This window comes from Nannospalax galili, unplaced genomic scaffold, assembly GCF_000622305.1.
Source record: "Nannospalax galili isolate Female #2095 unplaced genomic scaffold, S.galili_v1.0 scaffold185, whole genome shotgun sequence".
Lineage (NCBI taxonomy): Eukaryota > Metazoa > Chordata > Mammalia > Rodentia > Spalacidae > Nannospalax > Nannospalax galili.
In genome coordinates, this window is record NW_008355474.1 from 1,966,875 (window position 1) to 1,993,644 (window position 26,770).

The window sequence follows — 26,770 nt, forward strand, 5'->3', positions numbered from 1 at the left end:
TCTACATAGTGAGTTCCAGGACAGCTGGGGCTACAGGAAGACCCTGTCTCAAAAAGACCAAAAAAATTTTAAATTTTTTTTTAAAATTTAGAAAAAAATTTACATATATGTTTTGCCTGCATGTATGTCTCTGTACCACGTGTATGTTTGGTGTCCACAGAGGCCGGAAGAACATGTCAGAATCTCTGGAATTGGAGTTACAAAAGGTTGTGAGCCTCCATGTGGGTACTGGGAACTGAACTTAGGACCTCTCTGTAAGAGGAGTCAGTGCTCTTAACTGCTGAGCCATCTCTCCAGCCCCCTATTTACCTTTTCAATACAAAACTAAAAATAAGATTTCTTGGATTTATCTATAAAAGAAATGCATCATACTTTTATGATTAGAGAGTTTTAGTTTAATTTTAGTCTAAGTTTAACTTACCTGCACTGCCTTAAGCAGCCCTTGTACAGTCTGAAGGGGCAGAAAGGACAAATAGTCAAAAATTTCTGTGACTTTAGAAGAACAACTCTGAAGAATTAAGGGTGCATACATGATGATACTTGAAAGCAAGTCTGAAAAACAGAATCTATAATGAGTTGCCTCATAAAACTATAAAATAAATAAGGGCTTATTTTAAATGAATATAGGAAAAGAAATGGTAAAGTTTTGTCTCTTTTCTGAAATAAATATACTACGATACAAATTTCTGATTATAAATAATTTTTCTCCAGTCAATGAAATCAAGCTATTTTATCATTTTTTGCGATAATACAAGGTAACAAAATTAAACTGTCCCTAAAAGGAAGCAACCCATTACACTGACTATGTAAGTATTACATGTCTTCATATATCTAGGTGAAAATAAATCAATAAATATTTATAGATTTTCATTGTTGGCAACAAAAAGGTCTCTTCCTTCACAAATTTTTTTAAAATAAAAAATTTATGCTGGGCGTGGTGGTGCATGCTTTTAATCCCAGCACTTGGGAGGCAGAGGCAGGTGGATCTCTGTGAGTTCAAGGCCAGCCTGGTCTACACAGGCCAGCTGGGGCTACAGGGAGACCCTGTCTCAAAAAGAAAAAAAATTTTTTTAATTATGTGTATGTATTTGGGTATATACACCTGAGTACAGGTATTCAGAAGCTAGAGGTTCCCTATGTGGGTGCTGGGAACTGAGCTTGGATCCTTTGCAAGAGCAGTGCAAGCTCTTAACTCCTGAGCCATCCTCCAGCTACCTCTTCAAGCATTTTAATAATATAGTTGGAACGCTAGCCAAAAATATTCCGAAAGAAAAAACCAAAATATCAAATATCTAAAAATTTCAAACATTTATTGCCTACCAAATGATAGAGTTTAAAAAGGAAGTTTTAAAAGGCAGGAAGAGATCATTTTGAGTACTTTAAAAGAACAAGGAGAAGAAATTTAAACTAGATCTGAAGGATGAATATCATTTAAATGCAGAAAAAACCAGAAAGGCCTACTATATATTAAAATACAAGAAAGATAATGCATATGGAGCCACGCATGGTGGCAGATACCTTTAATTCCAGCACTCAGGAGGCAGAGGTAGGTGGATCTCTGTGAGATCAAGGTCAGCCTGATCTACATAGCCAGTTCCAGGTTAGCTGGGGCTACAGGGAAACTGTTTCAAAGAACCAAAACCAAACCAACAAACAAAAGATCCAAACAACCAAGCCCCCTACCCCCAAACAAAACAAAAAGCTGGCTGGAAATTATAATTAAAAAAAAATTGCCATACTAATCAGGAAGAGAGAAAAATAAAAATTATGATTATCTTTTTTTTTAAAACATTTTTAAATTTTATTTCTTTCCATCCCACATGTGCCTGCATGTAGGCAAGTGCACCTGTGTTGTGCAATGACCGCGGAAGACAGAAGAAGCTGTTGGGTCCCCTGGACCTGCAGTTACGGACAGTTGTTAGCTGCCATGTGGATGCTGGGATTCGAACCCAGGTCTTCTGCAAGAACAGTCAAGTGTTCTTAACCACTGAGCCATCTCTCCAGTCCCCCCACGCCAAAATGTTAAAAAAAAAAATTATGACTATCAGAAATGGAAAGAGGACACCAATAGAGAGATTCTGGAGATATTATAAATTTGATAATCTAACTCAGAAGATACAGATTAGCTCAATAGCACTATTTTTATTTTTTTATTCTTATTTATTTATTTATTTATTTTTATTTTTTTGGTCTTTTTGAGAGAGGGTCTCCCTGTAGCTCCAGCTGTCCTGGAACTATGTAGACCAGGCTGGCCTTAAACTCACAGAGATCCCAAGTGCTGGGATTAAAGGCGTGCGCCACCACGCCCAGCCTGTGGCACTATTTTTATTAAAGGCATTAAATTTATAATTAAAAGTCCTTCCCACAAGCAGAAAAACTTAGAACACCAGGAAGAAAGAACAAAAGAAAGGGTAAATATTCAGGTGACTATAAATATAAAATTGACCAGGACAATTTTTTCCTATAAAGGACCAGAAAGTTTTAGGGTGTACTGGTTATATAATATGCATCATAATTATCCAACTCTGTTGTCATAGAGTGAAAGTTTGGTAGAGTGTAATGTAAAATTGTTAACACAAATGAGCATGGCTATGTTCTGGTAATACTGTGCTTATGGGCTCTGAAAAAACATTTTTTTTTCAGACAGGATCTCATGTAGTCCAGGCTGACCTCCCTATCTGAGGATGATCTTGAACTTCCTAATCTTCCTGCCTCCATCTCCTTCATACTGGGATTAGACATGGTATGCAGTGTTAGGGATCAGACCCAGGGCCTCATGTACACTAGGCAGACACTATGCCAACTAAGCTAAAACCACAGACTCACGTATGTCATTAAACAGTCTTTAAAATTTAATAATTAAAAATAACAAGATAGGGTTGGAGAGATGGTTCAGCAGTTAATACACTGATTACTCTTGCAGAGCACCTGGTTCAATTACCAGCACCCACATGGCATCTAACAACCATCTGTAACTCCAGTGCCAGGGGACCTGACACCTTCTGATCTCCATGGACACTGCACAACACAGGTGCACTTACTTACATGCAAGCAATACACTCGTACACACAAAATAAAAAATTTTTAAATTAGCAAAATAAACGTAGAAAAGAGCAAAAGGAAATAATAAATGTTATGTTTAGTATAGACATAACCAATATAGAACTAAATGCACAGTTCACATCAACAACAGTATAATATTAAAAAAATTTTTTTTTCTATCCCAAATGGGTTGACTTCATAGATGTAGAAACTCATGGACAGGGAGAGCCAGCTACATGTTTTATGGGCTTTTTAAAAAAAATTTTATTTTTTTCTTTCGGTCTTTTTGAGATAGGGTCTCCCTGTAGCCCCAGCTGTCCTGGAACTCGCTATGTAGACCAGGCTGGCCTTGAACTCACAGAGATCTGCCTGCCTCTGCCTCCCAAGTGCTGGGATTAAAGGCATGCACCACCATGCCCAGCTAAATTTTTATTTTATGTGTATGAGTGTTCTGCCTGGATGTATATAAGGGAACCCTACTGTGCAATACTTGTGGAGCCCAGAAGAGGATGCTGGTTCCCCAAAATGAGTCACAGACTATTGTGAGCCTCCATGTAGGTGCTAGAAACTGAACCCAGGTCCTCCACAAGAGCAGCCAGTGCTCTTAATCACGGAGCCAACTCTCCAGTCCCCAGCTATATGTTTTATATACATTTTCATCCAATCTGAGCTTTGACCTCAAATTTTTGCAGCTATGTCATTTAGAAAGGACTTTGTAATTGAAGTTGAATTCATTGATTTCTTTTTATACTCCTGATTTTATATACTTCTATTTTTTATATACCTTCTATGTATCTATATTTCCCCCATCGGTTTCCAACTATTTCACATAGATACTAACATTCAGTGTAGTCATTCTTTTTAATATTAGGCATTGTAATAGGTGTACTATAGTATGTGGCTGTGGTGTTCAATTTCATTTCCTCAGTGCCTAAATTGACTGTGGAAATAATTTCACAGTATATACATATGCTAAAAGTAATTAAATTATTATAGTTTAGATATGGAGATTATGTACATTAAAGTTATCAAGGGATACTGAGTATTGAACTTTACAGAACCCTAACATTTAAGGGTTAAAAAAAAAAGGTTACTAATAAAAAAAGGAAAAAACTGATCACAAGCTGGATAAGAAACAAACTATTACATTTCTCAGAGGACCTTCTAAAAGTTTCAGAGATGTTCCAACAGTGTCAAATGACAGAATTTAACAAAATTGGTTGCTAAAAAAAAGGGTAATGAATTTAGACACTGGAGATACATAATAAAAAGAGCCAATTAAGAAGTCAGTGATGAAGAAAGATAGCATTAATTTGATAAGATCAAACCCAGAACCTTAAGCATTCAAGGCAAGATCTCTATCACTGAGCTATATTACAGTCCTCATTTGAGTTATGTTAAAGAGAATGCCGATGCAAAATGAAGTTCCACTCCTTAGTTAAATGTTCCCTTACTTTTTTACAACCAGACAATATTTAAACGGATTTATATGCCTTATTGTCATAAAGATAATACATTAAAGTCTATTACATCACTATAGGTTTTGTTTTTCTTTTTCCAATTTTTTCATGTGCATATATGGTATACATGTTTTGCATGTGCATGGCTACATGTGTGTGCATGCATGGGGAGACCAGAAGCTGATATTGATCTTCTACCTTATTCATCGAGGAGGGGTCTCTCAATCAAACCCAGAGCTCACCAACATGGCTAATCTTGCTACCACTTTGCTCTGGGGATCCCAGCTCTGCTTTCTAAGGCTGAAATTACAAGTAGGCTGGCATTTATATGAGTTCTGAGGACCTGAACTTTGATCCTCATGTCTGAATGGAAAGCACTTTAACCACTGAGCCATTTCCCCAGCCTCATAAGTTTTGTTTTGTTTTTTTTTTTCTCCCTAGGACTGAATCATTATGATATTTAAAAGGAAATATTCCAAGGACTTTATTCATCTTTTTGAAGTACAGTACCTAAGAAGTGACTGATGGGAGAAGATGCTCGGGTAACAACTCTATTGAGGACTTGCTCCAGAATTTCTTGTCTGATCATCTCATGGATCTAAAAAGAACAGAATTCTGAGTGATTTTCAGCTTATAAGGTTATCAGGTATATTAGGCAGAGTAAAATCTTAACTAGTATCTTCTCAGTGCCAAGAAGCAGAGTACTTGCCTTACAAGGGAGAAAAAAAAAAAGACCCATTTTGAAATTTTACTTAAATTTTAGTAAAATTCTTGACTTTGGTTACCTTGAGAAAAAGACTAATTTTTTTAGACTCAGATTGTTAGTGATTTAACAGAGATTATATGCTCTATGTATGTTTTGATAATGCTAACATTTATGAAATCAAATGGAACATCTGTTGTTTTAAAAAATAAGAATTTACAATAAAAACTTATCCTAAGAATGTTCTTAACTATACTTCTGTTAAAAAGAGAGTCATCAGCCCTGGTACTCTTGCAGAGGACCCAGGTTTGATTCCCAGTACCCACATGGTAACATAACAACCGCTGTAAACTCCAGTTCCAGAGGATTTCAACACCCTCTTTTGACCTCCACAGGTGTTGCATGACATGGGTGCACTTACATACAAGCAAGCAATACACTCATACACATAATATAAAAATAATGAAATATTTTAAAAAGTCATTTATATGGCCAAATATAACTCAAAGACTATTTCATATTACTTCATAGTTCTTTTTTTTTCTTTTTCTTTTTTAATCTTTTGAGACAAGTCTCCCCTGTATTTAGCCCCAGCTGACCTGGAACTCACTATGTAGGCCAGGCTGGCCTCGAACTCACAGAGACCCGCCAGTCTTAGCCTCCCAGCACTGGGATTAAAGGTGTGCACCACCACACCCAGCCCCAAGCCTAGCTTTTTAAATTACCCTTTTAATATTGTTATTTAACATAACTATGCATTAGAAATGTATGCCAAAAATATTATTTGGAGATAATATAAATATGAACTTGGTGTTTAATCAAGAACTGTGGCTGGGTATGATGGTGCATGCCTTTAATCCCAGCACTCGGGAGGCAGAGGCAGGCAGATCTCTGTGATTTCAAGGCCAGCCTGGTCTACATAGGGAGTTCAGACCAGCTGGGCTAACAGGGAGATCTTGTCTCAAAAAGACAAAGACAAAAAAAAAAGAAGCTAGGTTTGGCAGCATATGTGTATAATTCCATAATCCCAGTACTTGAGAAGTGGAAAGTTCTAGGCCAGCCTGGTCCATAATAAGACCCTGTCTCAAAAAAAGGAATGACTTAGAGGAATCACTAGCCAAGTTCTTTGGCATAAGATATGACCTTTTTTTTTTTAACAGAAAAATTCATTTTTAATGCAATTGACATTAAGATGTTTGCACATGCATTTCTAATCTCCATATATCTGATTATTACTAGTCACAGTTGGTTACTTTCTGAGCTCCTTGGCATCTGAGCATGGATATAAAGTCATCAGGTAGATTTCAATGGCAATATTTTTCACATCTACTAATTATTAAGGAGCAAATTTTTATGCTTTGAAGATTATTTTTTAAGCATTTTAAAAAAAACTTTTAATAACTACATGATTAGAAGCATTTCACTACAGCTTTAACATATTCAGTAACACACTCCAGAGCAAGAGTACATCTCTTTCACAAGTGGCTGCAAGTTTCTAGGTTCACAGTTGAATTAATACAGTTATACAATATTGAACTCAGTATAAGCCCTGTAAGACATAAAACTGAATCATTTTTTAACCTTTAGAAAAGATCTCCACTTCATTTTAGAATATATTGTTCCTTGCAGAAAGATATGACCTTTTTAAAAAAAAAAACTCTGAAAGGCATTTTTTTTTGAGACAGGGTCTCCCCTGCAGCCTAGGAGGTGTAGAACTCACTATGTAGATCTGCCGCTCTAGTTCTGGGAATAAAAGCATGCACAGCCACACCCAGTTGAAAGGAAATGCAATTGTGATACCTGTTTCAGAAATCAGGATCAAAAGCCACGTGTGGTGGTATAATCCTAGAACTATGACTAAGAAAGGAAAACGTCAGTCTGAGGACAGTCTGCACTACAAAACCAACCAACCAAAAAAAGCATTGAGACAACAGTTATAGTTTGATGGCGGGTAAAAAAGTGTCTAATTCCTATTTGAGTCATTAAAACATAACTGAATAGGCTTAATTCTTCAAGCTTGATGTTCTACAATGACCTAAAAGACTGTGTTTTAGAGACTGGGGATGTTCAATAATGAGAGACTTGCCTACCATGCGTAAGACTCTAGGTTCAAGTCTTAGTACCAACTTCCCAACCTGTGTAAGAACACAGCATTAAAACAAAACAAAAATAAATATAATTTACTTTTTGTGATGGTTATTCTTTTTTTTTAAAGATTTACTATTTTTGTTTTATGCATATGAATGTTTTGTCTATGTGTATGAGATGCACCATGTGCATGCCTGGAATCCATGGAGACCAGAAGAGAGCATCAGATCCCCCTGGAATTTGAGTTACAGACAGTTGTGAGTCACCATGTGGGTGCTGGGAACCAAACCTGGGTCCTCTGCAAAAGTAGCCACTGCTCTTAAGCACTAAGTCACATCCTTCTAGCCCTATAATGATTATTCTTGATCATCACTTGATTATATTAGATTAGTAAGAACATCTCTGGGTGGGAGAGCAATTAAGGGGAGACAGACCACCTTGCATGTAGGTAGAACTATACAGTAGGCTCAGGGCTCAGATGGAAGAAAAGGGAAAGAAGCCAGTTAGTGTAGGCTTGCACATTTTCTTTGCCTCTCTGTGAGCTGTTTCTCTGTCTTTCTTGAATGGTCTCTGTGTCCATGTGTCCACTTGTCCATCTATCTCTCCATTTTCCAGCCTCCATGAGGTAAGAAGCCTCCTTTGGCATGCTCCCGCTGCCATGAATGATATCCTGCCTCACACAGGCCCAAAGCAATGAAGCCAGTCAACCTTGACTGAAAGCTTGGAAATTATGAGCCAAAATAAATCCTTTTTAAAATATGTTTCTCTCACGTATTTGTCAGAGATGAAAAGCTAACACTGTTTGCTGGAGGAAGAGAAAAATCTATCTTTCATTCAAACTTCTAAGAAATGGTCAGAAAAAAAACCCAAATAAGTTTTTTTGGTTTTTAAAAAATTTTTATTTACTTAGTGCGTAAGTGCACCCATGTCATGCAGCACCTGTGGAGGACAGAAGAGGGTGCCAGATCCCCTGGAACTGGAGTTATGGGCAGCTGTTAGCCACCATGTGGGTGCTGGGATTTGAATCCAGGTCTTCTGCAAGAACAGTCAGTGTTCTTAACTGCTGAGCCATCTCTCCAGCCCCAAGAATAAGTTTAAGAAGGGGAACTTTTATATAAAGATTGAGGCTGAGAGATAGCTCAGAGGGTGAAAGCCAGCACACACATGAAAAGCCAGGCATGGCTGCAAGTGCATGTAAGTAACTCCAGCAAGAGGAGATGAGGGACCAAAGACAGTCTGATCCCAAGTGCTCGTTGTTCAGCCAGTCTAGCTGAAAGGCAAGCTTCGAATTTGGTGAGAAATCCTAAGTGATACAGGAAGACACCCAATGTCCTGCTCTGGCTCTGCATGCATGTGCATATGAGGAAGTGCACACACACACTCATGCATACACCTCCTCCTCCCTCCCCACACAAATAAAAAGAAATAATAAAAAGAAAGAAAGGAGAGTTCTCATGGACCTGGACCTGTAATGCTTTAGTACCATCCGAAGCTGTCGGTACAGATGGTCAATTGTCAAGCTAGCATTACTCAGATTCCCTACTGGCCAAGCTCCCAGGCAATGCCTTGCTCTATTTGTTCTGTTTAAACAAAATCAAGGAATGGTAGCCAAACTAGACTCTCACCTTAAAAGTTTCCAATAGAATGTTAGCTCCCAGCTTACATGCATGCTGGTTTGTCATTTTAGAAAGACTAAAACCAATTTCAACAGCTTTTCCATCAAGAATCTTCTTTGGCCCATATGAATCCATTAAAATGAAACCAAGTTCTACCAGGCCTTGAGTTACATGGTCCCAACTATGAACACTGCAAGGAAACAAAGTTTAGTTAAAAGAAAATCTTAGTAAAATACCTACTTTCATATTCTCCATGTTACACATTTCATAACTCAAATAACATACTTCATGTATGAACTTTTTCTTCTCATGCATTGTTATTTGACAGAATTATCGATACAGCAATGGGAATGGTAGGCAAGTGGCCTTCAAGGACAAACAGAATACTGAGACAAACCCAGAAATTATGGGCTAGGGATGTAGACGAGTGGTAGAATGCTAATCTAGCATGAACAAGGCCCTGGGTTCAATCCTTCGTCAAAAATCAAAGTACCCAGGGGGCTAGAGCAATGGCTCAGCAGTTAAGAACACTGGCTGCTCCTGCAGAGGACCAGGGTTTGGTCCCAACACCCCCATGGCAGCTAACAACTGTCCCTAACTCTGCTTCCAGGGGATGCAACAACCTCTTCTGGCCTCCATGGGTATTGCATGACAATGGTGTACTTACATGAATACTCATGCACAAAATAAAAATAAATCAATAATAGTAAAAGTACCCAAAATACCTTAAAAAATCAAAAATCATAAAATACTAGAAAATATATTTTAAAAAACTTGCAGTATTTCAATGCAATGATCATTTTGAGATTTCCACTCAAGATGCCATGGTCAGACCCCTAGCAGCTACATAAAAGCTGAGAATAGTGGTACACACCTGTAACCCAAGTACTGGTGGGGAACAGAGGCAGGTGGATCCCTAAAGCTCATTGGCTGGCTTGCCCAGCTAAATCAATGAACTTTAGATTCAGTGAATTATCCTATCTCAAGAGCTTACAGTGAGGAGAAATTGATGAAAGATCAATATTGAACTCTGGCATCCACATTCACATGCCTATGAGTACACACCCTCACTAACAAATACATATATCACACAAAACACCACCACACCCCAACACACACAAGTAACACTTCCCTGAGAAAGAGGCACCAAGAGAAAGAGGCACCAATCTCAACAGAGACAATACTTGAGGTTAGCAACAAACTTGTGGGGTGGGAGGGGCACAGAGATCCTGAGTGAGGATCAAAGCCAAAGCATCATGCAATCTAAGCAAGTGCTCTACCCATGAGCTAACCCCGAGTCTGGCAAAAAGTTAACAGAATAAATAGGAGATTTTAAAGTCTAATGAAAGTTTTCAAACAGCATATTATAAGACAGTTAATTTAAAAAAAGAAAAAAAAAAAAAAAAAAAAAAAAAAGGACCAGACCTAGAGTTGGGGAAGTAGCTCAGGAGCCAAGCAAGCATTTGCCTAGCATGTACAAGGTTCTGGGTTTCAGCAGCAGCACTGAGAAAAAAAAGGCCAACTGGAAATTCTGGAAATAACATGATTGCTGAAGTAAAAAACACAACAGAATAATTTCAGAGTGAGACAGAGTTGACAGTCTTGTATTGTCTTTTGCATCTGTGTATGTTGTACTCCAATGTGTGTGTGTGTATATGAGATGTGCGCTTATGTCATGTCTCTGGCATCCAGGGTCTTCTTTGATCCCTCTCCATTGGGTCTTGTGCTAAACCTGGAGCTCGCCACTTTGGCTAGTCTGGCTAAGTCAGCTTGTTCTGGGGACTCCCTGACCCCACCTCCTGTGCTAGCTTACAACTTATGTGGGTTCTGGGATTCAAACTCTGGTCCTAACACTTGCATGGCAAGCACTTTACCCAATGACTTATCTCTCTAGTCTCACAGTTGACAATGAGAAGATTTCAGGATTACATAGAACTTTGCACAAAAAGATAAAAATACTAAAAAAAAATTTAAATATATTGCAGAGATCATGGAATTTCAACATTTATTAAGTGAGAACAGAAGAGAGAAAATGTTGTGCATGTTATGTGTACATGGGGCAGTGCATGTGGAGGGCAGAGGTCAACTTCAGGTATCTTCTTAATTACCTTATTATTTAAAATTTTCAATTTCAATTTCATCTTTATTGCTTTTGCTTTTTTTTTTTTTTTTAGATAGGGTCTCCCTGTAGCCCCCTCCGCACTAGCTAGCCTGGAACTTGCTATGCAGACAAGGCTGGCTTTATCTCATGGAGATCCACCTGCCCCTGCCTCCCAAGTGCAGAGATTAAAGGCATCCACCATCACACCGGGCATTATTTCCTTTTTTTTCTTCAATCTTTTTGAGACAGGGTCTCTCTGTAGCCCCAGCTGTCCTGGAACTCACTATGTAGACCAGGCTGGCCTTGAACTCACAGAGATCCACTTGCCTCTGCCTCCCAAGTGCTGGGATTAAAGGCGTGCGCCACCATGCCCGACTAGTTCCTTATTTTTAAAAGGGGATCTCTCACCAAACCTGGACCTCACAGATGCAGCTAGATTGGCTGGCCAACAAGCCCCAGGGATCCTCCTGTCTCCATCTCCCCAGCACTGGGATTATAGGTACATGTCATAATGCTGGCTTTTTACATGGTTACTAGAGATCCAAACTCAGGTCCTTGTGTGCACATGGCCAACACTTTACTAACTAAGCCATCTCCCCAATGCTACAGAACAAGAATACTGTAACATTTAGGAAAGACATAAATTATTACAATATGAGAATATACCCCAAGTATCAAGCAGGCTGAAAAAGGAAGTTACATGAACATAATCTATTAAATTTCAGAAGAACAAAGATTAAACAGAAAGTTGTAAAACTTTCTATGAAGAAAAAAAAGATTATCTACAATAATATAAAAAAGATAATCAGACTTTTCTAGATGAAAAAGACAATGAAAAACAATTATGAACTTATAGTCAGGCGTGGTGGCTCTTGCCTTTAATCCCAGCACTTGGGAGGCAGAAGTAAGTCAGATTTCTGTGAGTTCTAGGCCAGATGAGGCTAGAGGGAGATCCCGTCTCAAAAAGAAAAAAAAGAAAAAAAAAAAAAGAATTTATAATTTTATACTTGATGAAGCTATTCTTCAACTGTGAGAGCTACATAAAAATTCCAGACATCAAATGACTCAAAGTTGGGGTTGAGGTAGTTCAGTGGCAGTGTCCTTATCTAACAAATGCAAGGCCCTGGGCTTGGTGCTCAGCTCCAGAAAACAAAACAAAGCAAAAAGATAAATGACTCAGTTTATTATCCACAAAGTATAACAGAAAAAAATTACTGCAAAAAGTATGCATTTCTAGTATACTTCCAAGAGAAAGAAATGTGGTCCAAAAAATAGTAGTGAACAAAGAAATTGGTAAAACTTATTATGAAGTCCAAATAAGTATTGTTTAACCGTTTTAACAAAGACGTGCCAAGGAGGAAGAGGAAGGCGAAGTACAGCTCAGTGGTACGGCACTTGCCTAGCATACATAAAGTCCTGGGCTTAATCTCCATCACTGCAAACAAACAAACAAACAAATAAATGAGAGAAAAAGATAGGAAGAAAGGAAAGGACAGAGGGAGGGAAGAGAGTTAAAAGTGCTTTCTAGGATTCTGACCACTGAGGAGGACATGGAAGCAGAAAATGTTTCTGGCTTGTAGATGATTTTTTTCTCTAGTACATTAATGCTTTGCATTTCAAAATGCCATAGGGAAACAAACAGCACGTTAACATTGCTGAATATAGCAAACCATGGAAGGATACACTTCTGTTCTGGAGGCTTGTTACTTCATTTTCCTTCCTCTCAGCTTGGGTAGCAAACATAAATCAGTATGTTTTGGGTTTTTCTTTAATATTAAAAAAAATTTTTTTAGAAGAATTTCATTAAACTTTAACATAGTAACAGTTATCTCTTTCAAAAGTGGCTATAAAAGTTTTAGGTTCGCTGTTGAATTAATAGTTATACAATATTGAACTCAGTATAAGCCCTGTAGGCCATAAAATTATGTTTTGACTAGGGATTTCAGTCCATTAATATTTAAAGTTATTAATGAAAGATGAGTATTGAATCCTGTCATTTTTATTTCTATTTACATTCGTGATGTAGCTGTACTTTTCCACAGTCATACCTTCACTGAATTTCTTTCTGCAACCCCTTGGGTATAGTCATTCCTTTCTTAAGTTCTCTGTATTGCTTCCAGAACTCTCTGAAGGGCTTGGTTTTGTGGACATGAATTCCTTCAGCCTGTTTATGTCATGGAAGATTTTTCTTTCCCCTTTGACTATAATAGACATTTTGGCTGGGTATAGTAATCATTTTTCTTTCCCCTTCAACTATAATAGACATTTTTGTTGGGTATAGTAATCTGGATTGGCATCTGTGGTCATTTAAAACTGGGAATACTTTGGTCCACGCTCTTCTGGCTTTCATAGTTTTCACTGAAATGTCAGCTGTAATCCTAGTAGATTTTCCTTTATATGTGACTTGTTTTTTCTCTTTTGCAGCTTTCAGTATTGTCCAGACTCCCTCCCACTAGAGAGAGCCGTGGAGAGTTTCTTTTCTGGTCCTATCTGTTTGGTGTTCTATATGCTTCTTGTATTTGTATGGGCATGTCTTTCTTTAATTGGGAAATTTTCTTTCACAGTTCTATTGAAGATCTGGTTCATGCCATTATCTCCTTCCTGTATACCTATGATTTGTAAGTTTGGTCTTTTTATAGTATCACACAATTCCTGCATATTCCATTCTTGTGATTTCTTAAATTTTTCATAATCTTTGCTTGAGTGGTCTAGTTCGTCTACTTTATCTTCCAGTCTTGATATTCTGTTTTCCATTTCATTCATCCTATTGGTGAGGCTTTCTCCTGTCATTTCTAATTGGCTTACTAAGTGTTTCACTTCTTTCTTCATTTCAGCCTGAGTATTCTTCAATATTTCTTGCTCTTTTCTGAATTCATTCAGAAGTTTATCCCTATTTCCCTTCAGTTCTTTTATTCCTTTTTTTGTGTGTTCTTTAAAGTCACTGGATTCGTTTATCATGTTTATAATTGTTCTTTTGAGTTCCATGTCCTGCATTATGTTCTTTGTTTTGTGTGTTCTTTAAATTCACTGAATTCCTTTAAATTCACTGAATTCTTTTATCATGTTTATAATTGTTCTTTTGAGTTCCATGTCCTGCTTTATCTCTAGGGGGCTCTCACTGTACTCCTCTAGAGGACTATTGGTATTTAGTGGGGATACGTTATTTTGGTTTTTCATGTTATTATTTTTTCTCTGTGATTTTGACATGTGAATCTCTTTTGTAGTTTCTGATTCTTGTGAGAGACTCAAGCCTTCAAGTTTAGGTCTGCTTCTTTGTGAAAACTTTATGTGTCTTTGTGGTTTACTATTTGGGCATGAAAATCTGGTTCCTCTAAGCTTCTGGTTCTCTCTTTTGATTTTATATTGGAGTGGCCAGATTGCTTTTGTCTTCAGGGGTTCCCACAGGGGCCCAAGTCAGATGAGGATCAGATGCTCTCAGGCTTTCTCCTAAGGTCTGGATCCCTCCAGGAAAGATGTTGTCCTTAGGAATTTGGACTGGCCTGGGAGCAGGGCCCAGGAAAGATGCTGGTCTCAGGCAGCTTGTGGCCTTGCCACCCAGAGAAGGGGAGGAGATGGGGGCAGGAAGAGGCCCCAAGGGCTCCCAGGGACTGCAGGGAGAAACTGGGTTGGTCTGGATGCAAAGGATCAGGAAGCTGAGAGGTCAGCCCCAGTGTCCGGGAAAGAGGCTGGTGGGTTGTGCAGCTCATGGAAGCAGAGAGGGAGGTGAGGGTGGGACCAGGCCCAGAGGGCTCCTGGGGACTGCGAGAAGGAACTGGGTTGGTCTGGATGCAAAGGATCAGGAAGCAGTGGTGGTTCCCCTGGTGTCTGGGGTGCCAAGACAAGGAATGGGACAGTACCCAGGCTAGGAAAAGAGATGGATGGGGGAGGTGGGAGGGTGAATGAGGCTGAGGGAGTCAAGGCAGGGAGGGCACGATGGATTTACCCAGGAGAGAGGCTGGCGGGTTGTGCAGGCCCAGGGAAGCAGAAGGAGGTGAGGGCAGGACCAGGCCCAGAGGGCTCCTGGGGACTGCGAGAAGGAACTGGGTTGGTCTGGATGCAAAGGATCAGGAAGCAGTGGTGGTTCCCCTGGTGTCTGGGGTGCCAAGACAAGGAATGGGACAGTACCCAGGCTAGGAAAAGAGATGGATGGGGGAGGTGGGAGGGTGAATGAGGCTGAGGGAGTCAAGGCAGGGAGGGCACGATGGATTTACCCAGGAGAGAGGCTGGCGGGTTGTGCAGGCCCAGGGAAGCAGAAGGAGGTGAGGGCAGGACCAGGCCCAGAGGGCTCCTGGGAATCATGAGAAGGAACTGGGTTAGTCTGGATGCAAGGGATCAGGAAGCAGTGATGGATCCAGGCTTAGAGGTCAGCCCTGGTGTCCAGGAAAAGAGGCTGGCCGATTGTGCAGCCCAGGGAAGCAGAGCAAATCAGTACCTTTGAAGTGTTTATTATGCTGTTCTTACCATTATTTACATATTTTGCTCCTTCTCCATAATTCAGCAGTATTGAAACACCCTTTCCAAATTACTTCAACTTGTTGCTCAAGGTAAGGGTCAACAATTTTAATATGTAAAGAATATAAACTATATTAGTGCTCAGAGTATAAAGTCAAATATATTTTAATTTTGTTCTGTCTTATTTTTGCCATAGGTTCCTACAGTAAAACTTTCTAGAATAGTTTTTTTTGGGGAATACATTCTGTTAGAGAAGAAATACCTATACCTATTAAGTCTAGACAGTATAGATAAGTCTAAGTTTAAACATAAGAAAATACTACCAAAATATGATAAGTTGTGGGTCCAAAACTTTGATCACATAATATGCATGCTATGTCATTTTGAGGTTAATTAATTCACTAGGGAAAGCATGTATAAGTAACCAGAAAATTACTGGGCCTGAAGGAGTTCTAATGTTTCCCAAATCTTTCCTCACTGAAGTCTGATTTCATCTGGTAGCAAAATCCACTCTACTAGATTATAGAGATGCTTCTAGCTCTCATGGCTGGTTGAGACTTCCAGATGGGCAGCTTTCCAGGAACCTCCTGGTTATATACTGACTGATTTTTTAACTCGAGTTGGAGAGATTTAGTTGGGAGAATACTGGAGAGACAAGTGTAAACCTTAGGAAATAGAAAAACAGATACAGCCTGGAATGGTGGTTCCTGCCTGAACTAATAAGGCTGAGGCAAGAGGATCACCACAAGTTTGAAGCTAGCCTTGTTTCCATAGCAAGTTCCAAGAAAGCCAGGGGTAGATAGTGAGACCCTGTCTCAAACACACTAATTAAGTAACCAACCACCAGACATAGAACAGAGGGAGTTTTAAAAAGCCTATAAGGGGCAAAACACTCAGAAACAGTAAGTTCCAGTTTCAAATTTGTCCTAAGTGCTGAGCTCAGATCTCAATCTAAATCAGAATTGCAGTACATGAAAAAGCCTACCTTAAAGTATGGCTTTAATAAAAACTTTATATTTCTTTTTGCAAAGATGGTGCTGAAGGCAAAGAAGGAAGCTCCTGCCCCTCCCAAAGCCAAAGTTGAAGGCAAAGTGAAAGGCACTGAAAGCCAAGATGGCAGTGTTGAAAGGCATCCACAGCCACAAAAAGAAGAGCCATGTGTCACCCACCTTCTGGTGGCATAAGACCCTGAGGCTCAGGAGTCAGCCCAAATACCCTCGAAAGAACACCCCCAGGAGAAACAAGCTTGACCGCTATGTCATTATCAAGCTCCCCCTGACCACTGAGTCAGCCATGAAGAAGATAGAAGGCAACAGCACATATGTTTTCAACTGTGGATGCCAAGGCCAACAAGCACCAGATCAAACAGGCTGTGAAGAAACTCTATAACACTGACATGACCAAAGTCAATACACCGATCAGATCTCACGGAGAGAAGAAGGCCTCTGTTCAGCTGGCTCCTGATTACAATGCTTTGGATATTGCCAACAAAATTGTGATTATCTAAGCAGTCCAGTTGGCTAATTTTAAATACAGATTTTTTTTAAACCATTAAAAAAATCACTTTATATTTAACCCACAGACAAGTAAAGTATGGCATAATAAAGACTATTACAATTGCTAATATTTATCCTCAAATTGAAATAAATACCAGGACAGTTACTAGCATTTTCCATGTAGTTTTAAATAGATTTGTCTAAAACTGCTAGGCAATAATTCAATTCCAACTTAGTCCCAGACTTTAACAGTCAAAGTAAATAAAACTTAGTATTTTTTACTCACTTAATAAGACGTCAGTAAAGACTCAGGTCAATAATTGAGTTGCAATATTAAGAAAAAAACAATCCAAAGACACCTACTTCACTTATATATTCTTGCAACACAAGTAGCCAAGAAATCAGGCTCTGAGATTGAAGGTCTTTCTTGACTGATTTTAAGGGATTAAACCTTGATATTAGGAAGTCATAAGCTATAGTCATCAGTTTTCTTTGATTGGCTGTGAGTACGGGACCCACACAGCATTTTCTAGCATAAGATCCCTCATAAACTTCTGGAATATGGTTCATCAACTCACCTATTCTTTACCACATCCAAGATCATGGTTGAAATACAAGCTCTCTGAGGGACTAGATTCTGCAAAAATTTTGAGCCTTGGAGGAGCTGAAGATCTTTAAAGCTTTTAATGACCGAAGTCTTTAAAAGATCAAACACCTAGTATAATCAAAGAAGAACAAAAATGAAGCCAAAATTATAGTGTATGATATGACATTTAAACCCATAACTAGTCTTTTGTATGACCATTCATATTAACCCTATAATAACTGTTTAAATAGATACAGATGATACGAAAGTTGTGAGTTTTAGTGGGAATTTAAGAGTTGAAGACAGACATTCCTTGATGAGAACAGGGGCTAAAAATCAATATAAACATTACCCATGCCACGTCTGATGGTGCATGCCTACTAATCCCAGCTACTCAGGAGGCTGAGGCAAGAGAACACAAGTTTAAGACCAGCCTGGACAACTTAGGTCCTTTAAAAAAATAATTTCTGCAGGGCGTGGTGGCTCACACCTTTTAATCCCAGCACTCAGGAGGCAGAGGCAAGTGGACCTCTGTGAGTTCAAGGCTAGCCTGGTCTACATAGCAAGCTCCCGGCCAGTTGAGGCTATAGGGAGATCCTGTCTCAAAAAAAACAATAATAATAATAATAATAATAATAATAATAATAATAATAATAATTTCTTAGAGTTGGAGAGATGGCTCAGCAGTTAAGAGTACTGGCTGCTCTTGTAGAAGACTTGGGTTCAAATCCCAGCACCCACATGGTAGATTATAACCATCTGTAACTCCAGTCCCAAGGGATTTGATGCTCTCTTCTGGCCTCCACAGCAGACATTGCATGCATTTGGTGCATTTACATACATGCAGGCAAAATACTCATACACATAAAAATTAAATTAAAGAAATAAAAAATAATTTAATGTTTGTTTTGTATGTGTCTGTATGTGTGGCCATGCCACATATGCAGAAGCTGGAGTACAACTGGAGAGCGGCAGTTCTCTCTACCATGTGGGATTTAACTCAGGTCATCGGACATGGCAGCAAGTGTTTTTCACCCACCAAGCTATCTTACCAGCTCCCTTGTCTCAAATTTTAAAAAATCAACAGGAGTGACAGTATAGCTCAGTGTTCAGCCACCTTCCTAGTAAGTGTGAGATGTTATCAAGGCTTAGCAGCACAAAACAAACCAAAAGTGAGAAGACCAAAAAAAAAAAAAAAAAAAATTATATCTATCTCTGAATCCTGGAACACATGAGAAAACAAGAGCAAGGATTTTTATATTTTCATCCTTGCAACTAACTATTCCCATTAATTTCAACGCATTAATCATCAGGGGCCATTTCTTGGAAGCTACAACATAAAACTGATGATCAACAGCTAACTTGATTTACTTTCTTGCTCTTTGGGTCATGCAACCTTGTTCTAGCTCATTCCCACCTTACCTTCTGACTCACTCAACAACAGGAAATGGAGCTATACACCAAGAATCTGAGTAAGTTTTCCAGCAGCCTAAAACAGTGGTCTTTGTTGCTAACAGGATGGGGGTGGAACTAAGATACTACCAAAAACCATGTTCTTGTATGCTTTCTTATCAACTACAGAAGGAACCAAACTGTCACTTAAAATAAATTAATAAATACCTGTTCCTCAAATCTTTGTATTCTTGTTACAGAGAGAAGAAGAGCAATACTGAAAGGACAAAAGTATTTATTGCAGTCTCCTTGCTGTCTGGCCTAGAATAGATAAAGCAAGAGAGTCGTTACATTTTAAAAGTACAAGCTAGCGTGCCTAAAAACAAGTTCTTTAATAGACCTGAAACCTAAATAACGAAAAAAACTGTAAAGCTTTTGGAATACAGAGAAAATTGTTATAACTAGGAATAGATTTCTTAGGTATAATAGTCAAAGCATAACTTAAATAGGAAAATTGATTTTAAAATGTTCAAAAGATTGGAAGACATTTCACCAAACATTATAACAGCTAATGAGCATATGAAAAAGTACTCACCACCAGTCATTAAGAAATACAAAGTAAAAGCTCAATGAGATACCCTTTCACACTCATCAGAGTGGGAACAATAGAAAAGACAGAGAACAGTAACAAATGTCAACCAAGATGTCAAAAACAGGAGCATCATACAGTGAAGACAGGAATAGAAAATATTGTAGCTACTTTGGAAAACTTTGGTAGTCAGTTAAAAACCTAAGTATAAATGTATCACATAGCCAGACGTGGTGGTGCACACCTATAGTCCTAGCATTTGGCAGGTAAAGGCAGGAGGATTAGGAGTTTGAGGTCAACCTTGGTTACATAGGGAGTTCAAGTCTAACCTAAGGTTCATGAGATTCCATTTCAAAAAGAAAAAAAAAAAAGATAAAACTGTTTCTTTAAAAAAAAGCAATAAAAGGGGCTGGAGAGATGGCTCAGTAGTTAAGAGCCCTGACTGCTCTTGCAGAGGATCCGGGTTCTACTCCCAGCACCCACATGGCGGCTATTAACCATCCTTAACTCCAGTTCCAGAGGAATCCGAAGCTCTCTTCTGACCTCCACGGCATTGCACAACATGGGTGCAGTCACATGCATGCAGGCAATACTTATAAAATGAAAATAATAAATACAAATATTTTTAAAAAGCTGGGCGTGGTGGCGCATGCCCTTAATCCCAGCACTTGGGAGGCAGAGGCAGGTGAATCTCTTGTGAGTTCAAGGCCAGCCTGGTCTACATAGTGAGTTCCAGGACAGCTGGGGCTATAGGGAGACCCTGTCCACAAAAAAAAAAAAAAAAAAAAAAAAACCATACAAACAAAAATAAGAATGAACAGTAAACACAGATGAGATGAGGAATGAACTTTAACACCTAACTTACAGATCATGGTCTTTCTCACACAATGGACCCAGGCCTTTTAGAGGAAATGGCTGGTATTAGGTTATGTCAAGATAAACCTTGACTATCTTGTGCTCAAAGACTGATGGAGTCACATCAAAAGGACACATAAATCATCATGAAAGATCCAAAAAGCCAAACTTAGGTAATTTTGAGTTCAAAACATATGACTGTTAGTGAACAACAACCTGTTGAAAAGTTTTACTGATACATTAATAATATTCAAAACAGTGAGGAAAGAGGAAGCTTGTATAGAAGAATGCTGGCTAATAATAATTAACAGAATAAATGAAATAATCAAAATTTCTAATTTTGATTGAGGCAGGAGTACTACCTACTTCAAGGCTGAACCACACAGCAAGTATCAGTCTAGTTAAGACTACATATCAAGACCTAGCCCCCCCCCAAATAAAAAACAAAGCAAGAATTCTCATTTTAATTCTATTATTTTATAATTCCAGTTTAATTACTGACTTAGGCTAACAATCATTAATATGGGGAAAAATAATTATGTGATTGGAGAAAATGATTTTCACATGTACCAAAATTATGATTCATATGCTGTTTTTAATTAAAGAAGGGAATGTGTAGGCAGCCAGGTGTGGTGGTGCTCGGGAAGAAGAGACAGGAGAACTCTGTGAGTTCAAAACCAGCCTGGTCTACATAACAAGTTCCAAGCTAGAAATGGATTCATAGTGAGACCCTGACTAAAATAAAAAGGGGGGAAGTGGTATCTATAAATGAAGAAAACTGGCAGTGATTATTTTTCTTAAGAAAGATAAAGCCCTTTAATCACATCTCCTTTAAGGTTTATAAAACAAATTCTATGCAATATCTTCTTTACATCATCATAGACCTTTCCAGCTAAGTACAATGGTTAAGTTTCTCTTTTTCCAACATTTGTTTTATGGATATAATATAGGACAATTTGTTGACTGACTTGATTCTCTATAAAATAAATAACCCTCTATTCTTTATACAATAAATTACATTTTCTATAAAATTGGTTTATTATAGATGAACAAGAGGCACAAAAGACAGAGATTAAAAAAATAAATATTATACAGGGATAAATATCCCAACTAACATTAAGAAAAAAAACCTTTTAAGAATATGAAATTTTTAAAATTTACAAACAGCATTGCAATAGCAATGTGATTTACCACCATGATTTTGTGATAATTAAATGAAACAGATGTATTTAATTTATAGATTGACAAAGAAGTTAAATCACTAATTGTACTCCAGGCCAATGAATGAGCAATGCTCTCGTAGCAAGTTCTAATCAATTAGCATCAGTGTTATATGTGCTGAGTCCTATCCTCTTTTGTGTAGGAACTTGAAAACTGGCCTGATTTTTCAACATACAAAGATCAAAATTACCTAGGCTTAAAAATATTATTCCAATTGAAATCGTGATTATTTCATAACACATTCAACACAGTTTAAAATCCTAGGCACATTTCACAACTTCTATGACAAATAACTCATATTTAACAGACATCAGCACCTTCAGATAAGAAAACTACAGTACAGGCCTGGGGAAGTAGCTCAGTTGGTAAAGTGCTTCCTGGCATGCATGAAGCCCTGGGTTGGATTCCCAGCATCACATAAAAATGGGCATGGTGGTGCACTCCTGTAATCTCTGCGCTTGGGAGTAGAGGAAGGAGGCTCAGAAGTTCAAGGACATCTTCTGCTACATATGGAGTTCAAGGCCAGTGTGGAATTTATGAGACCCCCCCATCATAAAGGAAAAAAAAAAAAAAAAAAAAAAAAGGAAGTCCAATGTAAGGGTTAAACTAAAGGGTCAAACTAAAGGGACAAGCAGGCTCATTTCTTCACTCACTTACCGTCTGGCTGCTTTCACATGAACCAGCAGGCCAAGCAGCTGCCTCGAAGCTTACTTGGTTTACCATCTCAAAAATATTAAAAAAAAAAATTTCAGCTGCTGAACTATTAATTCAGTATTAATCTATGAGGCTTTTTTAATAATACTGAATAAATACACTCTTTTTTTTTTTGGTCTTTTTGAGACAGGGTCTACCTGAAGCCCCAGCTGGCCTGGAACTCAGAGATCCACCTTCCTCTGCCTCCTGAGTGCTGGGACTAAAGGTGTGTGCCACCACACCCGGCTCTAATAAAAAAAAATTTATAACTAGGTAAATTAGGTGAAAGGCACACAGGTGTTTTCCTTGCTAGACTTAACTTTTCAATTTTTCTGTGGGTTAATTTTTTTTCAAAATGAAAAGTTAGAGAAAGCTGGATGTGATGGTGCACACCTGTAATCCAAGCACTTGTGAGGGAAAGGCAGGATCAGGAGTTCAACACCAGCCTCAACTACAGAGTAAGTTTGAGGTTAGCCTAGGATATATGAAACCTAGTCTCAAAAAAAGGAAAAACGTTTAGAACAATTCTGATTTTTATTTTCCTGCCTCACCAACATCTAACGATGAATAACCGAACCTGATACGCTACTAGATAGTCTGTGACATACTACAAGAAATAAACAAAACCCCAATTTAAATGGAAAAACAGAAGTCAAAGACAGAAAAAAAATCCTACAATTTAAAGTTAAAATTAGACTGAGTTTCCTGCTCAACAGTCCTCGGTTTTTGTTGTTTTGCTCTAAGAAAGTGTTTTGTTTGTTTTGTTGTTGATTTTTCTGAGTTGTATATGTGTAAGTCACAGGACAACTTGTGAGAGTTTCACTACGTGGGTCCCAGAGATCAAACTCAAGTAGCCCCACAGCAAGTACCTTTGCCCACTGAGTTGTCTTGCTGGCCCCTAAGAAGGTTTTTAAACAGAACTTTTTGGCTTACATAAAAGTTTGAGGATATCATATTTTATACTTTAAAAATTAAAAAAGAAGAAAAAAAAGACCCTCTAAACCCATAGTTGTCCTAAATAAAAGAAGCTTCGAGTCAAACATCCTAGCTTCATAAAGAGACTGAAAACATCTTAAAAGCTTGGTGCTACCTTTAAGTGTTTCAGAAGTTCTCTGCCTAGTTCACAGTCCAATTTGATGGCAAACACAATGTGTAGAATAATGGTTCCTTCCACGTGATACAGTTCATCTGTTGGCACAGTAACAAGATCTAACAACCTAAAAGGTTCAATAGAAAGGTGTAAGTTTTAGTTACAGAATGGAAAAAAAAAAATGCTGTGTAGATGGAAAGTTTACCCTGCTTACAACAAAACTTACTGAAGGAATTATCTATATTGTTTTCATTTATTTATCCCATATTCTATTCCCAGTTCAACCCAATTCCATCAGGCTCTGTCTTACCTTCACCTCACCAATGTCACTTGACTATTCTTGTAAGGGTCACAGGTGACCTCCATGTTGCCCAAACCAATACAGTCCCGCTTAACTAACACCTCAGCAGATTGGACAGTTTCTAAGCATGTGCCACAACACCTGGCTTTTTTGCAAAACCTTCTCTTTGTTCCAGGGCAGCTTTGAGCTCACTCTATCTCTGTCTCTGTCCTACTCTCAGTTTTTTTGTTGTTGTTGACGACTCATCCTCCTCCATCGCTTAACCCTTAAATGCAGAGTGCCTCAGAACTTCCTCTTCACACTTTCCCTAGATAATTCTATCCTTGCCTCATGGCTTTGGTCCCTTCTAATTTAATTTTTAATATTTTTTAAATGAGCACCAATTTATATTTTCAGCTCAGGCTTTTTCCTACAACTCCTATTGTTAAACACCTCTATATGGATGCTAACATTTCAAACCTATCGTGGTCAACACCGAGTTCATTACCCTCTCTGAAACCTACTACTGCCAGCTTTTCCTAATTCAGTATAAAGGCCTCCTTCTTACCAACTGCTCAAGCCAAGTAACTAAGGTTATTACACACTAGAGGCAGTAGACTGAACTAGAGTAAACAGCATGAGCTTGCTCTCCAGCCTGTTTGAATTCAAGTCTTAGCTCTGCCGTCTTCTGCCCATATAACTACGGAAATTCCTTAATCTGTTTCTTGGTTTCCATATCCATAGAAGGCATGCAAGATTTGCATTCTATGCACCTGGCACAGAATATGCTCTCTGAAAATATTTTTAAAATAAAATATCTCTTTCTCTGTGTACAATGAACTACTGCCTTTATACTATCCCTATACCTGAGACTATTCTCTCTTATCAACATATTGAGGTTCTTACCAGCCAGTCTCTGGTTAAAACAGTACCTTCTCAGAGACATTTTCTCTGAACCAGTCTAGAGTAGCTGTGCTGTCATTGACACACTGTCTTTTTGGATTATCTTCACACATATTTTCCCCCGGAGCTGAGGACCGAACCCAGGGCCTTGGGCTTGCTAGGCAAGCACTCTACCACTGAGCTAAATCCCCAACCCCAAGCACTTTTAATATTCTCACCAAAATTTAAACTGCATTAACAGCAGGGATCTCACCTGACTGGTGCACCACTGTTCTCCCAAAGCCAAAGTAACCCACACAAAACAGACACTAGTTGGTTTTTTTCTTTTAAAATATTTTATTTATTATTTTTATTTTACGTGTATGAGTGTATTGCCAGCGTGTATGTAAATACACCTATATCATGCACTACTTAGGGCAGTCAGAAGTGGGCATTGGATCCCCTAGAACTGAAGTTCTGGATGGTTGTTAGCCACCATGTGGGTGCTGGGCCTTGAACATGGGTCTTCTGCAAGAGCGGTCAGTGCCTTTTCTTTTAATAGATTTTAAACCTGCATTTTACAGGACAATTATTGCTACTTTGCTGGCTTGGAAGTGTACAAACAAAAGAGTAAAAGATGCTTCAGTACTCTCCTAACTTTATTACTGAGCATCGAGGGAGGATTTCAGGGGTTCTATGATGAGGGGAAGGATGGGCATGAAAGCAAAGCTGCCAATGACATGACTAAAATACACTGTGGGAAGATGGATTTGCCAGATAATCCTTATTTCTAAACTATGTTACTCACTCATCACCACTCTGCTCCTCTCTGTGCTGCTTCTCTAGCTCACTGAAGAAGGCTATTATTCCATCCAGAACACTCTTTCTGCTTCCCTAAAAAAGAAAAAGACATATTCTGCTAATTAAAGAACAAAACAACCAAGTTCAATTTAAAGGATTATCAAATATAAATGTAAATAAACAAACTGCAACCTAGAGTTACAGTAAGAATGTACAGAACACCTTCAAGTTGCCACAGGGTTTGAAATACTTCCTGATAGGGAAACAGCTTAGTAGTAGTTCACATGCCTAGCATGCCCAAGGCCCTGGGTTCTGCTAATCTGAAAACCTTAGTGTCAGACTTTCTGTAGTCACAGTGTATACCCTTTCTGATGTCTTTCTTTTACTTTCACAAAGACAATGTATTTTTTCCTTGTCTGAAGAGCATGACCAAATCACCATAAGTAAAATAAAGAAAACGTATATGCCCATACGGAAGCCAATAGACTGAAAAAAGATGAATAAATGTAACTGCTCATGCCACAGAATTAAGGAGAAATAATTTTTCCTTTATACCTTTGAAGAGAGAATCAGAAGCTGATACACCAAAGGTGGTATTTCTTGAAGATTCAACTTTGAAAACATCTTCAACACTTTTGTCACCACAAATTCCACTTCTTCTGCAGCCAGAGGGACATCCCTAAAGATCAAAGACTTCAAAATCTAGCCAGAGCCTAATTGCTTTGATTTTAGAAATTAAATCCAGAGTTTTATAATAATTAAAATTCTATTAACATTTCTAAAGAAAATATGGATGCCAGGCTTGGTGATGCAAGTCTTTAATCTCAGCACTCGGGAGGCAGAGGCAGGTGGAGCTCTGTAAGATCAAGGCCAGCCTGGTCTACATAATGAGTTCCAGGTAGGCTGGGGCTATGGGAGATCCTGTTAATAAAAAAAAATAAAAATAAAAATAAAAATAAATGAATAAAAAGAATATCTGGAAGCTAGGGAGATAGCTCAGTAGATAAAACACTTGCTATGCAAGGATGAGGACCAGCACCCACAGGTATATGGGGTGGGCATAATGGCCCACCTGTAACTCAACTGAGACAGGGGATCCCCAGAGCACGTTGGTTGGCTAGACTAGCTGAATCATGAAGTTCTGGGTTCAACACATAAGGTAGATGGCAATCAAGAAAGACCCAACATTAACGTCCAGCCTCCACCTGCTCCACCTGCACCTGCATCTATGTGCATACCGACCCACACACAGGCAAACACACATACACACACATACGTACCACAAACATAGGCAAAAAAAAAAAAAAAAAAAAAAAACCACTAAAATTTGGGATCAGAGAATAAAGTATTAGATTATAACTGTTTGAGTTTTTTCTTATGAAGACTCTTTAAGTGAACCAATAAACTTAACTAAGCAAAATTA

General features: G+C 38.5%; 1 protein-coding gene and 1 pseudogene across 3 annotated transcripts in view; one reads left to right on the plus strand and one right to left on the minus strand.

Annotated features, from left to right (window-relative positions):
* Fanci (FA complementation group I) overlaps positions 1 to 26,770 on the minus strand; it is a 101,933-nt gene that overhangs the window by 36,519 nt on the left and 38,644 nt on the right. For all 3 annotated transcript variants that reach the window (XM_008852825.2, XM_029555966.1, XM_029555965.1), the window contains exons 8-15: positions 25,903 to 26,026; positions 25,355 to 25,440; positions 23,385 to 23,511; positions 19,165 to 19,257; positions 17,537 to 17,673; positions 8,919 to 9,099; positions 5,013 to 5,100; positions 422 to 552 (exon numbers count right to left, since the gene is read on the minus strand). In XM_008852825.2, coding sequence (XP_008851047.1) covers positions 422 to 552; positions 5,013 to 5,100; positions 8,919 to 9,099; positions 17,537 to 17,673; positions 19,165 to 19,257; positions 23,385 to 23,511; positions 25,355 to 25,440; positions 25,903 to 26,026 — 967 coding nt within the window. The remainder of the gene's footprint in view (positions 1 to 421; positions 553 to 5,012; positions 5,101 to 8,918; positions 9,100 to 17,536; positions 17,674 to 19,164; positions 19,258 to 23,384; positions 23,512 to 25,354; positions 25,441 to 25,902; positions 26,027 to 26,770) is intronic.
* Positions 16,494 to 16,969, plus strand: LOC108491755 (annotated as a pseudogene).